This window comes from Lichenostomus cassidix, chromosome 8, assembly GCF_008360975.1.
Source record: "Lichenostomus cassidix isolate B80296 chromosome 8, HeHo_3.0, whole genome shotgun sequence".
Classification (NCBI taxonomy): domain Eukaryota; kingdom Metazoa; phylum Chordata; class Aves; order Passeriformes; family Meliphagidae; genus Lichenostomus; species Lichenostomus cassidix.
The window spans coordinates 27,614,700-27,628,997 of record NC_139489.1 but is presented as its reverse complement, the minus strand read 5'-3'; the positions used below and the strand labels follow the sequence as shown (position 1 = coordinate 27,628,997).

The window sequence follows — 14,298 nt, the reverse complement described above, 5'->3', positions numbered from 1 at the left end:
TTATTCTAGCAGGAAAAAACAACAAACTTAGAGCACCTGTTGCTCCAGCTCCCAAAGCAGGACTCACAGAAGCTTCAAGAGACCTTTGTTCTACAGCTGATTTTACTCAAAACCATTGCATGATTTTTCCAGTCCCTTTGCCGCAGCATTCCAAGCTGTAGCCACTGCATGGGCAGTAGCCAGATCCTCTTAAATGTTCATGTTAGAGCTATTAATTTTTTATAGCTAGAGTAGGGACTTTATGGCTGACTGAGCAAAGATTCAAGCTCCAACAAGCCAGTCTGGGTCTAATTGCAGCTCAGGATGGATAAAGCTTGATTGTACAAGTAATAATTCTGTTATGTGTACTGGGCAGCCTGCTATCTCACATAAATCTAACACCAAAGCTGCTTGCAAGACTTGATTTTTGACCAGTTTGGTAGAAATTGCAAAAATAGGGGGGGAAAAAGTCTATCTGCTAAAAGATGTCTTTCTTATGAACATCTACAAGGAGTGAAAGTCTGAGTTCTTATCAGGAACTGCAATCTCTCTACCATTTTAATTTAGATATGAGCCAGTCTAAAACCACTTCAGTAAAAAAATTATCACTAATTCTTGCTGTAGCTCATAGAAAACCCATTCTTATTTAGCAGCAACTCATTAAGCTAATGTTGAGGAGAGTGAAACCTTCAGTAGTACATTTACAGTGCAGAATGAGAGACACACATCTGTTTCTCAGGAATTACACATCACTGCAGTCTTTCTGAGTGTGAGGATCACCAGTTTTCTTTATTAAAGCTTCTTTGTCTTTTTCTCCAGAAAGACAGAGAAAATGCTCTAGGCTTTGCCTGGCCAAGACAAACAACTATAAAGAAGTTAAGCTGGTGTATAAACAAGAACATCTTTAAAAAAAAAAAAAAAAAAGGCACTACTGTCTGTTCAACTAATCAATCTAATAAACTCAAGCTAACAGAGAGCTTAAAGGGTGCTTAGGTAGTTACTAAAGCTTTTACTTTTTAAGCCAATGAGTCAGATTCACATCCCACAGCAGCAGTGACTTAAGAAGAGAACATCACCAACTAATGGCTCTCTGTGAAATAAATCCACAGTCTCCAGAGACTGGCAGCAGCATGAGTCTCGACCTGAATAAACAGTGCTGCTTTACCTAAACAAGCATCTCCATCCGAAATGTTGGTACAGACCTAAAGGAATAGGGAATTAATCCAAGAAATGCTGAGCAGCTTCGCATTCTGGAGGATAGGAGGTGGAGATTATCTCTGCCCTAAAATACAGTGATTTTAACCTTTAGGGCAGCACATTAGGCACAAACCATACAGAATTATTCAATATAAAAAACTGTTGTAATGCACATGTGCTCTCTCTGTCCAGCAAGTTGTTAATGAATAGGGATTAATAATGTTTTAGGTGAAAAACAGTGACATGAAAATCTGCAGGTGGGCTGCCACCTCCACCCATGGTACCGTTTTTCAGTATTTAGCAGTGTTTTTCACCAGTGATGATAAGCTTCCTTAGAAACAGATTTCAGGTAAAGGAAAAAAAATTTAAAAGAAAATATTAAGATACAACATTTAGATTGGATTTTAGTAATCCCATTTGAGTTCAGAGTGGTCATCCATTTTCAATTAACCAAGTGTTATTGTTATTTCCAGTAAATTTATAGGTGCTGAAAGAGCTAAATTAGCTCCACAGAATTCTCAGTAGTCATGAATAATATGGGATTAAGGGTATAGAGCAGTGCTCTGGTTTCCCAGATTTACGTCCTTTACTTGCCAATGTCTAATAAATGCCTTACAAACCACTTTTCTCATTAATCAAGTGCTGGTAGATGTGGCAGTGAAGGTGTTACTGCAAATGAGCAGAATTTTCTAATCCCCATTAATGTAACAGTTACAGTAAAGGTATCTGACACACCAGCCTTACGATCTCACCTCATTATAGGAGAAACCACTGCAGTTTAATAGTCTTAATTTAGCTAACAATATATATTGCTTGGTCAATCTTCTTCTGAAGGTGGAACAAAATCTGTGGCCTTTGTGAGAGGCTCATTAGTTAAAGCTGAACAGCTCTGATGTGGCAGAGTGTCCTTCTTCCCTCAGAGCATTATTTTGTGGCACACAGAGCAGGTGGAGACTTCCAGTGGGAGAAGGGAAACAGGCTGGGCTAAATAATCATTCCCATGGCATGAGCCAGGGCAAAAAAGGGATTATACAGACCATGGGTGTGCAAGGATGTGCTGTGCATGTCCTGCATTTTTATATCTCTGCGTGCATGTGTATATATGAACTACATTTGTGTATGCACACGAACTGTGGTACATATAAATTGTTAACTTCAGAGCTAGAGGACCAAATTATTCACATTACAGTTCCAGCAGAGTGATGACTTGAGTCACAAGGTGCTGATTACCTGCAGCTCACTGGGGCTCTCTCAATGTTCCTCACCTTAATACAGAAAAACATGAATTTATCAATGATGAAAAAGTACTGAGGCCTAGACCAGTGCAAGATCAGGTTACAAATCCTTCAGATCTTTAGTATTTTGATAGTAAAATTCTGACTGATGTGCAAAGCCTTACACTGCTCAGTATGCACCATGTAACTTCATGACGCTCACTTTTTTGTCTTTTAAATCTGGCATTCGCTTTGGTTCCAGAATATTGTTTTGGAAATTGATCTTGCTTTCCTTGAAGTTAGTAGGGATGTTCTGATCTCCTTCAATGGTCTGAGATCAAGCCCTCACTGAACACACACATATTGAGCAGCAGGAAAACAATGCTATGAAGAGAATGTGGCTGCAAACTTAGTTTTAAAAAATGTTCTCTTGTGATGGTATAGGAGGAGATCAAGAAGAAGAGTAAGAGAACTTCCCAAGAAATGACTGGCTGTAACCCACCACCTGCAGCTCTAAAAGGACAGTGTTCTTCAGTGTGACCTTTCTCAAAGAGCACTTGGGCTCCCTTTGTCAAAGGGTATTTCTGGTGGTTTTGCTCCTATGGGAGATTGTTGGTGTTTCAGGAGAGTAAAAAAATAAAATCAGTGTCTACTGGTTTTGAGGAGAGGTGAAGCTTTGGAAGGATTAAGAAAGGGCTGCACTAGGCATGCCTGACAGCTAGAACAAAATGTTTCCAGAAACTATCACCTAATAATTCCCACCGCTCTTTTTCTTCTGAGGAAAACTGAGGTGAATAGTTTGATCATCCAATTTTCCATTTAGATTTTCAAAAATTGCTGAAGAAGCGAGCTTGCTGGTAGAAAGACCTTCCTTTTGTTCTCAATGAGTGTTGCATCTCAAGCAAGAGATGTCTTAGACTGCCCACAATCCGATATAATTACTCAATTTTGAATTAAAAAAACGAACTAAAAATATTTCAGTCCCAAAAAATTATTGTCTGAGACTGAGAGGAGTGAAAAGTCATTGCAATCTGTGTGACTAAAAAGTAAATGTTTGGATACATGTTGGTGTAAACAATGAATTGACTTCTGTAATTAATTCTTCGCGAAGGAATTCAGAGCAGTAGAAAAAACTGGGAGAGGATGAGATGGGAGGATTACATCACTTGAAGATTCTCAAGTTGTTGTGTTGGCTTGTTGTACAAATGCTGCCTTCTGCAGTGAGCTCTGTAAAAACATTCAGCTGCTTGTTTTCATGTTTCCTAGTTAACGTTTTCACTCACAGGGTTTCAGCATTTCATGAACAAGCACCCCAAACACGACTCCGGTGAACTCAGCGTCTGCTGGGGAGGTTTGCTCTCACTGGAGGTGGTTCAGCTTACAGAAAATATCACAGATCTTTTTTTTTTCATTCCTCCCCTGCTTAAATTATGTACATGTCTTAGAGGGAAAAATGGTTGGAGGCAAGAATTTGTAGGTAGTTTCTTTATGGAACTCTGCTGATTAGCACTGCAAAAGCATCTGAGACCGAGGGTTTGTTGCTATGCTTAGACACAGAGAGGAAGAGATGCAGTCAAATATTTCTATTCCCAAAGCTGGTCTCATGGTAAAGCTGATAGAGCACCTATTTAAAATGAGTAACTCCTCGGAAGGATGGAGTTGAGCAATGACAGCAGTCTGTAAAGTCTGATATCTAAAAGGATTGCTCCTCTGGAGTTATTTCTTATATCTTGTAAATGTGAGTAGGGCCACTCTAGCTTTATCTCTGTACACTTAACGTGTCACAGTCACTCATCTCTGAGCATACAGACTCCAGAAGGTTTTGACTTCACTTCTTTTTATAGCATTCTTTTGTGATGCTGTATTTAAATAAAGTTAGACATGGGCTTTTCTATGAAAGAAGTTATTTTTGTTTCTTCTGCCAGGCTTGCTTGTCAGATTTATGTCTCTGAACTACTCTCTGTATTTTTTCAAAATCAGGTCTATCTCTCACTGGCCTTCTTTTCATATGGCTCCATGACTGATTTTGGTGCTACAGTAGAGCATCCTTCTCTTATCGCATACATTACATTTTTCTGCCAGTCATGAATTCACTTTACTTCACATGCATTCACTCGCCTGATCCCTACATGAAATCATTACAACTTGAAGCTGACGTAGTCTTTCCAAACGGCTCCCAAACTGTAAATCAAGCCACATTCCACTTTCTCCCTACTCTGCCCTACACAATTTAGCACTTAATGAAAGGTACACAGAAAATGCACTTGAATCCGGCAGTGAATCACAACACAGACTGCTGGTAACAAAGCCCTTACCTTTTCCAACGCATGCTCGTCTCTAAGTAGCCCAGAAACCGTAGCCCAAAAAGCAGGTCTGCCTGGCGTTGTGCGGTGACAGTTTACACCCTATTTTCTTCACCTCCCTTCTTCCAGCATGCTACATCTAGTTCAGGCTGCTGTCGCTGGGATTGGCTGGTGCATCTCAGAGGCGCACACAGGACTCCTGCCTGGAGCACCCTGCAGCCCTGCCTTAACCCTTTGCGGTGCAGCCTCCGCTCCCGCTCCGGGGGCTGCAGGGCACGCAGCGCTCCCCGAGGGGCTGGTTCCTCCTTCCCCCGCAAAACGAGCTGCCCTCGGCTGCCGAGGATGGGGAGAGGCTGGCCAGGGGCGGCGGGGGGGGAGCACGGGGGTCCCGCAGCCGGACCGGAGCTGCCACCCGGCTGCCGCTGCTCGCTCCGCCCGGAGCCGGAGCCCCTCCTGCTGCTGCGGGCGGATTGTCCCCCCGACCCCCGCCTTGTCACCTGCCCCTCCCGGCCCTGCCCCCGCCACCTGCCCGGCGACACGCGGGGCACATGGAGCCCGGGCGGCTGGGCAGGCGGGCTGGACGCTGACGAGCATCCTTGAAGGTGTTCCCTCTGCCAGAGCCACCTCCCTGGATGTCCGCCTGCCGCTGCCAGTGTGGGGAATCAGGAAATCAGCTCCCGGCCAAAAGGGAGTCCCGAAGCCGCACAGCTTCAGGGGAGATGGAGGTGATCCTTGGCAGTGAAGCCGGACATGGGCAAGCAGGGAGCCTGGACATCTAAATACAGGGACATTTGGGAGCATTCTTTCAGCAATTGGCCACGGGTTAGGGAGGTATTTCCACACCACCAATCTATTGTACAAAAGGCAAAAGAACCAACTACGGCAAAGCGAAATAGCGGCTGCTGCCCGGTACTCTGTTTTTTCTGAGTCATCCAGCCCCATGTGAGCAGAAGGCATCCCTGGGCTGGGAGCGCGGAATGCTGGAAATCGAGGGTAATGGGAATCTTCTCTATTAAGCACTCTGACTCCTGCTTGTTGCAATCGCCCATTAAGCCCACATTACTTGCACTGGTTTATTTGGTGCTGTGTGCAAAAGGTTTGGTGTGTGTCCCCTCGCCTTCACAGAAATGCCACCCGGTCCAACCTGTGTCACTTTTACTGCCCAGACACCGTTTTACTGCCATCCGTCACAGCGTCTGTGAGCTAAGCAACTCCACTGCCCTCATCCTGTGTCCTACCATCTCCCATCCCCGTCGGCAGAGGGAATATCGAGTGCTCTCAAACCCGGGAAATATTCTGCTGATGGGCACATAAATCTCTCCTGCAGAGCGCTAGCATTTAAGCAGCACGGCAAGGCGATGCTCACTGGCTGAGCTATTCCCACCACAAGTTAAATCCCTCAGGACTTGCTGGTTTGATTTGGGGTTTCTTTCTTTCCTAGAGGTTTGGAGGGGGAGTAAAGGATTAAAAACCAGGTAGAGGTTTTGAAACGCACTCCCTGCCTAGGGAGAGAAGGGGGTATGACTGCACGGAAAGTTTCCTGAGCAGCCTGGTGCGGGAGGATCCCGGCAGCAGCAGCGCCAGAGGCGGGCAATTCGGGAGAAATGTCTGGGATTTGGTTAATCACCTCAGTCTCGTGGATAGGGCCGGGGCTGGGGCAGGTGGGGGCAGAGGGGCAGTCAGCGGGAATGGGAAAACCTCCTGGAAGAGAGACTCCGGGAGAAGGACGCTTAGCTGGGAGGAGATAAGTAGGCATGGGGACTTGGAGCTGGTGGGAGAGAGGAGCTGGAGGAAGGGTGGATTTTGGATCCCACGCTTGAAGGGCTTTGTCACTGCTTCTCTCCAGACATCAGCCAGCAGTTTGGCGCCCGGGGGGTGGGGGGAAGGATGAGGGGGAGAAGAACAAGCGGGGGAGCACACTCTGCCATTGAAGGGGCCATTGGTCTTTCCCGTCTCCTGCTTGCCACCAGGCAATAAATTCGGGTCTTGTTATTTCTCACTCACGTCTCTACCTGCTTGCAAGCCTTCAGCACCTTCCTTGTGGTCTCTGCATGTACTGCTTTGGAGACATGACCGAGCACACACACACACACACTTATCCTGCACCCAAACCAGAGTTACATGGAGCCCAAGCAATACCTCCCCACGAGAGGTAACATGTTTCCTCCCTGCCCTCCGCTATTGCCCGTGGGTGGCTCTCTGCCGCTAATTGGAGACACTGAAATCCTGGAAGTATTAACCACAGATAGCACTCTGAAGGCACTGGTCCTTTTTTTAAACATAACGTGTTTATTTCCCTTGGTTCCTCTCTCTTTTCCTTTCCGAGAAGCCCCTACTTGATTCAACAGACCTACCTCTACATCAGGTAGATGTAGAGGTGGGTGTACGTTTTGTGAAGACGACGCCTCGCTCCTATCCTGCGCTCCTCAGGAGCCAGTTTTGGCGAGCCAAAAATACAGGTATGCCCGAAAACAGTAATAAATATAATCAGGTGCGATGGGATTGAGAACTGAGGGAAAGGCGAGGAGCTAGGGGTAGCAGAGGCTGGCTAGAAGCCCCGGCAGGAGCCGCAGGGCAGGAGCAGCAGGGCAGGAGCCCCGGCAGCCTCCGCTGCTCCCCGCATCCCCGGCCGCTCCCACCCGTGCCGCCCGGCCACGGCCACCTCCCAGCACATGCGACGGAACATTAGGGCTGTCAACCCTTTCCTATCCCTTCTGGAGAATCCTTCCCCACCCCCAATCCGCTCCAAGTTCTTCGGGGGATCGGGAAGAGCAGTGAACTTTTCCACCTGGTCTCCCCCCGCAGGTTGCCAGACATTCCTCAGGCACGCTCACGGCTCAGCAATCCTCTCGTGTTCCCGGCGCGGGGAGGAACACTGAGCCCTTCCAGCGCCCACGGCAGCGGCTCCGGCAAGGGTTAAAGCGGGGAAGGGAGCAGGTAGCATGCCTGGTGGAAACATGCATCAAATGTGATGAATAAGCAGCGGAACGGTGCGGGCTCTGGAAGCGATGCTGCGGGGCGCGCTGCGACCAGCGCCGAGCGCGGTGCCTGGGAATCAGTGTGGGCACACAGCTGGGGTTGCTTAATTCCTGCGAGTTCAGAAAGTGGAGCCAGCCTGTTCAGGAGCAAGGCGAAGCAATACTTTTTTTAATTGATATTTTTTCTTTTCCTTTTATTTTTCCCTGTTGTTTTTAGTGTCCTTTCTGTTGGAAGCACGCCACCTGAACGCGAAATCAAACCTACTCACCGGGTGAAATCGCAGGCAGCGAAGCGGCTGTGAATAAAACGCATCCCGGCTCCAAGCATATAGTCCATGATCTGCGGCTTCAAGCTAGAGGAAGGCTGATCAGGGTGGGGGGACTTTGGGAACCAGCAGCAGTTCGGTGTGTGTGACAACCCATTTACACCGTGCGTGCCTGTCTGTGTGTGTGTGTAGGGCAGAGAGAGGCTCCGAACCCAAAAGGGGGGAAAGAAGGAGGGGAGAAGGAGGAGGAGAGAGGGAAGCAAACCCGAATAGCGAGAGGAGTTGCGAAGAGGGATGGGATTTGCTGGGGTAGAGGTGGGTTTTTTTGGTGGTGATGGAAGCGATTCTCGAGGAAAGAATAACAAATTGCGGGATCTCAGCGGCAGGCAGGAGCGGGGCTTTGCCCGGGCGGGTGGAACACAGACAGCTCCGCACCGAGCAGCGGGAGGAGGGAACGAGCCGGGAGCGCCGGGGAGCGCCGGGGGCTCATCCCGGCACCGCGGCGGGCCCTGGGGTGACTCTGGCCGGGCTCTGCCGGGCTCCGCCACCTCCCCGGGGGCGGGGGAGGAGGGAGGGGAGCGGCAGGGCAGGGGGCAGCTCCCGGAGCCGGGGCACGGCGGGGACAGGGCTGGGCACGGGGGCAGAGCTGCTGCGGGCGCTGCTGCACCAGCCTTCCTCCTCCGCCTCCTCCTCCTCCTGCGCCCGCAATCCGGCGAGCCACGGCGGCGATATCGAGCGGGTAAGAGCATCCCAGCCTCCTGGCCGGTCCCCACCCTCGGCCAGCCCTTTGTTTCACGCCCTTTAATTCTACTTTTTCTGCAGCCCGGCTCTCCGCCGGTGCCCTGCATCCTCCCTCCGAGCCCGGCAGGGAAGGGCTGCGGAGAGATGCTTGAGCGGGGGACAGGCTTGCGGGAGCGGAGAGGGGATGCGACAGAGCAGCGAGGAGCGCTTGCGGGGGAGAGGGGACAGAGGATGGACGGAAATGTCCCCGCTCATCACCCGTGTCCCTCTCCTGCCCCGGGTAAGCGGAGCATCTCCCCTCCATGTCCCCCGCTTCTCGATGCTTCCAGGCTCTCGGTATGGAAATCACGAGCTGGCTTGGTGGAAAAAAATCTCCCTTTCCCTTGCATATTGGCTCCGGGATGTGTGCGGAATCTCAAGGTGTGTGGGGGAGAGGGAGGCAGCGCCAGCATTTATGGAGCTTGCTGTGTGTCCCCCCCTCTCCTAGTCCCTTTCCTACAGCCGTGCTGCAAGCAGACATGCTTTCCTGGCTAATAAAAACGCTTTTCCCCGGGTATAGCTGGGCTGAGAGCTTAGTGCGAGTGAACTGGCAGCCAGTCCGTGTCAGAGAGCAGCCTGCAGATCAACACGGAGCTTTGGCATGCCTGCAATGTAGCCTGGCTGCGTTCTCCTCATGCCTCCCTGGATCAATAAGCGCAGTAACCATACAGATTGTGCGATGTATATGTTAGGCAATATGGAGTGATCAGCAGCATTACGCCAGCGCTCGCCTGCTGTGCTGTATGTGGTCTTCAAAAGGGATGGTAATTTCTGCTGAGTCTTTGATTAAGATGCTTTTTGCCTTCCGTCAATTATCTCTGGTAAGCACCAGTGTGAAGCATTCATGTCTGTTTGCCAGTCTGGCAGTTTTATGTTTCCAGAATCTGCTGGGAAAAACTCGGAAATCACAGAAACCCGAGTTTCCTCTGGCATCACATTGGCTTGTTCCTGTCAGCGTGTTTAATCATTTTTATGCTAAAGAATTGTGGAGTGAGCTGATCCTAGCAGTGATTTACCCTGCTTGGGGCTTTATTGGCTCTTTCTTTAGTGAGGAGATAAGAAAAGGAGTGAAGGAAGGATGCTACTGTTTGTAAAGAAAAAAATGCAGTGTCCATTTCAAGTCTGATTGCTGTTAAATATGTGGACATATATACGATTCCTTATGCAGTTATAAAAACAAAAGGGCTCTTTGCCTCAGAATATGATTTCTCTTGCAGCAACAGGTAGCAACCTCTGTCCCACTCTCTCCCCTTCAGCTCCTCCTGACAAAACACCAGTTATGAAGGTCAGCCTGTTTATGTAAAGATTGTGTGTTTTCTAACAAAGACTGCTGCACATCAAGCCTGCAATGACTGTCAGATAGACCCGGGATTCAAGACACTCAATGAGGATACTGTCCATTTCCTAGGACTGGCAAAATCTCAGAGAAAACAAAAGGCAGAGGTAGTGTGTGACTGGGATAGACCAACAGCGCCAGGGTGCACTGGGCAGCAGCACCTTCATGGCAGCTTTTGGTACTGCAAATACCAACAAAATCCACTGGACCTCTATATTATATGTGTGTGTGAGAGAGAGAGGAGAGAGACAGAATGTATAAGAGATTGGATGGTGTGCTAATGCTTTTCTGCTCTTCCCGTCAGGTTTCTTCCTCTCTCTAGTGATGTCCTAGGCTGAACTTGCTTCGCAGCTCCTTCACACCAAACGTTGCTTAAATCAGCCAAGGAGGATTTTGAGTCTCACCAACATCACCTTCCCAATAAAAGAGATTGACTTCGTTAGGCTTTGGCTCAGACACTTCACAGTAAGGTGGATTTTCATTTCATAGCACCCAGAGGTGCAGTGGACATAGTCTGAACTTTATCTCACCATGCTCTCTTTCCCTCCCTACCACCTTCTTTCACCTAGAGAGAAGGACCAATTGATTTCCTCAGCTAGTATCAACTCTTGTGGTTCTTTTCCACTTTAAATTTAATTAGAACATTCTGATTGTATTCACTTCATAGAATCACAGAATTACAGAATACTTCTGGTTGGAAGGGACCTTAAAGATGATCTAGTTCCAGCCTCTTCCCACAGGTGGGGACACATTGCACTAGAACAGGCTGCTCAGAAAAGAATATGTCCATTGCCTAAAGGTTTTTAAAAGTTACTTTGGAATTACAACTCAGATCTTTCCCTGTGGTCAACTCCAAGACCTAATTGCCACCACAGTTCAATCTGAGCCTTTGAAACCATTCTGAAGCAGAGTTCAAGGGCTGTAGAGGACTATGATGCCTTTTGTTCAGTGGTGTTAATTATGCCCTTAAAATATGATATTATAAAATCTCACCCTAGGGCAGAATACTGAAGTCACAAACAGTGGAACAAACTGTGCTTGAATGAGGCAGAAACTTGTATCACCACTAAAAATGCTAAATCTAGATTGGAACCCTGTCTGCAGCAGCATCATGTGAGAGGGGAGTGGCACATCAAATCCTGCCCTCCTAAAAGCCTTGTGGCCCTGAATTATATAAGTCATTAAATTCCTTTGTCCTGCAAATCTGCATTTAAGAGCAGTGAATATCTGTGTTGGTAAACACGTTTTAACAGCTTATCCCATAATTTTATTTTTTTTTTACTTCATATAATCAGATTTTTGATCCTCTGCCTTCCAGAACCTGCTGAGTGCTTCTCTTTATCTACTGAAAAATGTATGTAATTTATTAAAGCAGTACAGTAGTTACCCTTAGTTTGCAACAGGCAAACCTATTATGCAAACTGTAGTCACCTTCTTGCAGTGCCTTCCCTCTCCCAGCTATAATGAATTCCCTGCATGCTACTCTGCTGTAAATTCTCCATCTAAAAATTCCATCCGCTGCGTGTTTCGTCAGGGGAAACTGCACTTGACTTTTGAAACAGATGGGAGGAGCAAAATGATAACCTACTAAAGTGCCTTGCCCTTAACTGAAATTATGGCAAGCAATTAAAGTTAGAGCAAAAAGACTTAAACTTTGGACTGCTTATGTTCTCAGTGTTTCTACGTGGGGGAAATTTTTTTTGGAAGTCTGATTTGAATGTCAAATTTGCATATTTATCCAGAAAACACGGGGAATGTTTAATTGCCTGTGTCCAGTGTTCATATTTTTCTTAGGAAACAATGTTTCACATATTCATGAGTTTCATTTCTAGCTACTGTTTGCATCCATAATTTGCTCTGCATATCTAAACAAGCCTTGTCTTTGCTCATTATAGAAACAAATATGCCATATTTAGAATTTTGCTTTCTAATCCCATCGGCGACACCTGGACACAGAGGAGATGCTTCTTCCCCACTGGTGTGGTGGGGCTGGCAGAGCTGGAATTCGTGTTCCCAGAGCAGCCCTCAGTGCCGTGCTTTGCTCTGGGAGCTGGAAAGGTGCTGACAACACACCGGTTTTGGCTCCTGCTGGGCAGGGCTGGCACAGCCTTGGCACTGACTCTCAGCATTCCCTGCCATCGAGGAGGTGGCAGTGATGGCAGGGAATCCTGGCAGGGGACACAGCCAGGCCAGCTGGCCCAGACTGCCCAAAGGGATATTCCAGGCTGTATGACATCATCTCAGAGATAAAAGCCAAGGGGAGGAGGAGGAATGGGGAGCAGGATGTTTTATTTACAGCATTTACCATCCACAGCAAAGGCTCCATGCACTGCAGTCCTGCTTCCCAGGAAGATGTCACTCACTGATGGGAAGTGGAGAATAAAATCTTTGGGATTCCTCTTTGCCTGTGAGCACACAACCTTTCACTTTTGCTTTAGTTAAACTGCCCTATCTCTACCTGGAAGCTGTTTTCCATCTTATTTTCTCTCCACTCTCCAGCTGGAAGGGGTAGAGTGGCTTGGTGGGCTCCTGATGTCCAGCCAAGGCCAAATCACCCCAGCCAGGCAGGAATTTATCACCACAGCCCCAGTCCCTCAAGGCCCTGTGTTCAGACAGGTAGGGAGAGGATCAGGAATCCTCCCAATCCTGTGTCTAGTCTGCATGTTGGGCCTGTGCCAGGGGACGTGGACAGTGATTCCTGTAGTCTCTCTCTCCCTCATACTGAGAGGGAGAGAGATACTCAGCTCATTCAGCTCCTCACAGAGCTCTGAGGTGCCCCAGATCAGGACACTGCCCATGCTGTGCTCTGCCCTAGAGCTCTCTGCTCATTTCAGCACCTGGGGTGATGTCTGCCCAAGCCTTCTCTTCTCCAAGAGAGACACCTAAGTCCTTCAGTGCTCCTCACAGGCTCTCCACCCTGTGATCATCTCCATGGCCTTCCTTTGGTCCCTCTCCTGTCCTTCTGCTTCTTTCTCAAACTGTGAGGACCACAGCTGGACAAGCACTCTGGGTTTCTTCCCCAGGCTCTGGTGGAAGTTTTCCTCACCCATGGCAGGGGAGTTGGAGCTGGATGGTCTCTAAGGTCCTTACCAACCCAACCCATTCAGGGCATGTGGGTGCAGCATGATGAGTAGATGATGAGACAAATCCATCCCTGCCCAGGCCTGATTTGCTGCTGCTGCCAGCAATATGCAGCTGACTCATGATCAGCTTGCTGTCCAATATATTTCGACCTATACATTTCTGCTTTAACAGAGATATGATTCACTTGAATAAAATTATATCCACTGAGTTTTTCCTCACTCGTGGAAGAAATTATTTTTAGGATCTCCCGACATTTCACTTACAGAAAATGAACTAGAACTGTAGAATTTCTTTCTTTTTTCCCCAAAATCAAAGAGATATAACATGTTTGCTTATTAACTTGCCCTGTCCTTTGGCAGCAGGGGACAAACTTAAAGTCTGGGGTATTTTTCAGGCTCTTGCTGTCATTGAAGCACCAGTTTTCTGAGACAGAATAACCTCTTCAAAGAGGTGGTGCTTCTCTGCTGCTTTCAGAAGGTATTAATTGCAATACCTGTGAACTGAGGTGAGCTCAGTAGATATAGCCAGACACATCCATGAGGGATACAATAGCACCTGAGATGTGGAGCCATGAACTTCTCCAGGGGCTGCCAACCCAGTGACCCCTGCTTTTGGAAGATGTAAGGCTATTCTCTCAAATCTCCACCGCTGCCATCAGCTGTGCCAGGTAGGTTACCTCCTTGCACTGCAAAGACACAGCAGCCTGAAGAAATAACTATGTCTAAGAGTAAATAATTATGTCCAAGAAGAAATAAGTATGTCTAAGAATGACTGGAGGGACTTCATGGCTGTCCAGTGCCAGGCTTTGTTGACGGTTGTAAATTCTTGGCACAAAAGGTAAGTGATGATTGCCATGGCACAGTGTGAGAGGTGAAATCAGGTGGCTTTAAAGTGTTCCCAGCCTTGACATTAAAACTGAAAAGGTCAACAGGGAATGAAGTCATTGTCTCCAAATCCATGGGAAAATGACGATAGCAGTGTGCTGCAATATGTTACTGACTCTATTACTATCTTTTTGAGGTCAGAAATATCTTGGCTGTGGTTCAATGACGAATGGCCATGCAGGCAAAAATATGGGTTTGCTATTTTTAAAATAACCTCTGATGTATTCAGGTATTTCTTCTTGCTAACTGGACTTTAGAAAATCACAAAATTCTCTCT

At 47.6% G+C, this 14,298-nt stretch overlaps 2 protein-coding genes and 1 long non-coding RNA gene across 8 annotated transcripts in view; 2 read left to right on the top strand and 1 right to left on the bottom strand.

The window, feature by feature from the left end:
• Window positions 1–8,193, bottom strand: part of LOC146434208 (BMP/retinoic acid-inducible neural-specific protein 3) — a 198,612-nt gene extending 190,419 nt beyond the window's left edge. The window contains exon 1 of one of the 2 annotated variants that reach the window (XM_085068657.1): window positions 7,941–8,193. The gene's annotated coding sequence lies outside the window, so the exon portion shown is untranslated. Of the gene's footprint in view, window positions 1–4,705; window positions 5,072–7,940 lie in introns of those variants that run through there. The other variant, XM_085068658.1, reaches the window with a different exon arrangement.
• Window positions 6,342–7,992, top strand: LOC146434209 (uncharacterized). Of its 2 annotated transcripts, none has more exons than XR_014853864.1 (3): window positions 6,342–6,441; window positions 7,020–7,630; window positions 7,889–7,992. It is a non-coding gene; the product is annotated as an uncharacterized LOC146434209 (long non-coding RNA). The 2 variants fall into 2 exon arrangements; XR_014853863.1 differs by having other exon boundaries at window positions 7,020–7,152; window positions 7,889–7,948.
• On the top strand, window positions 8,193–12,456 carry LOC146434207 (uncharacterized). 4 transcript variants are annotated; one of them, XR_014853862.1, is made up of 2 exons: window positions 8,193–10,160; window positions 10,358–12,456. XR_014853862.1 is itself a non-coding variant. In XM_085068659.1 (2 exons), exons 1-2 carry the CDS (start codon window positions 8,272–8,274, stop codon window positions 9,210–9,212), a joined length of 858 nt encoding a protein of 285 aa, XP_084924785.1. In that variant the 5' UTR covers window positions 8,193–8,271; the 3' UTR covers window positions 9,213–12,456. The 4 variants fall into 4 exon arrangements, 3 of the variants coding, with proteins under 3 accessions (XP_084924785.1, XP_084924787.1, XP_084924786.1); XM_085068659.1 differs by having other exon boundaries at window positions 8,193–8,676; window positions 8,760–12,456; XM_085068661.1 differs by having other exon boundaries at window positions 8,193–8,958.
• The last annotated feature ends 1,842 nt before the right edge of the window (window positions 12,457–14,298 follow it).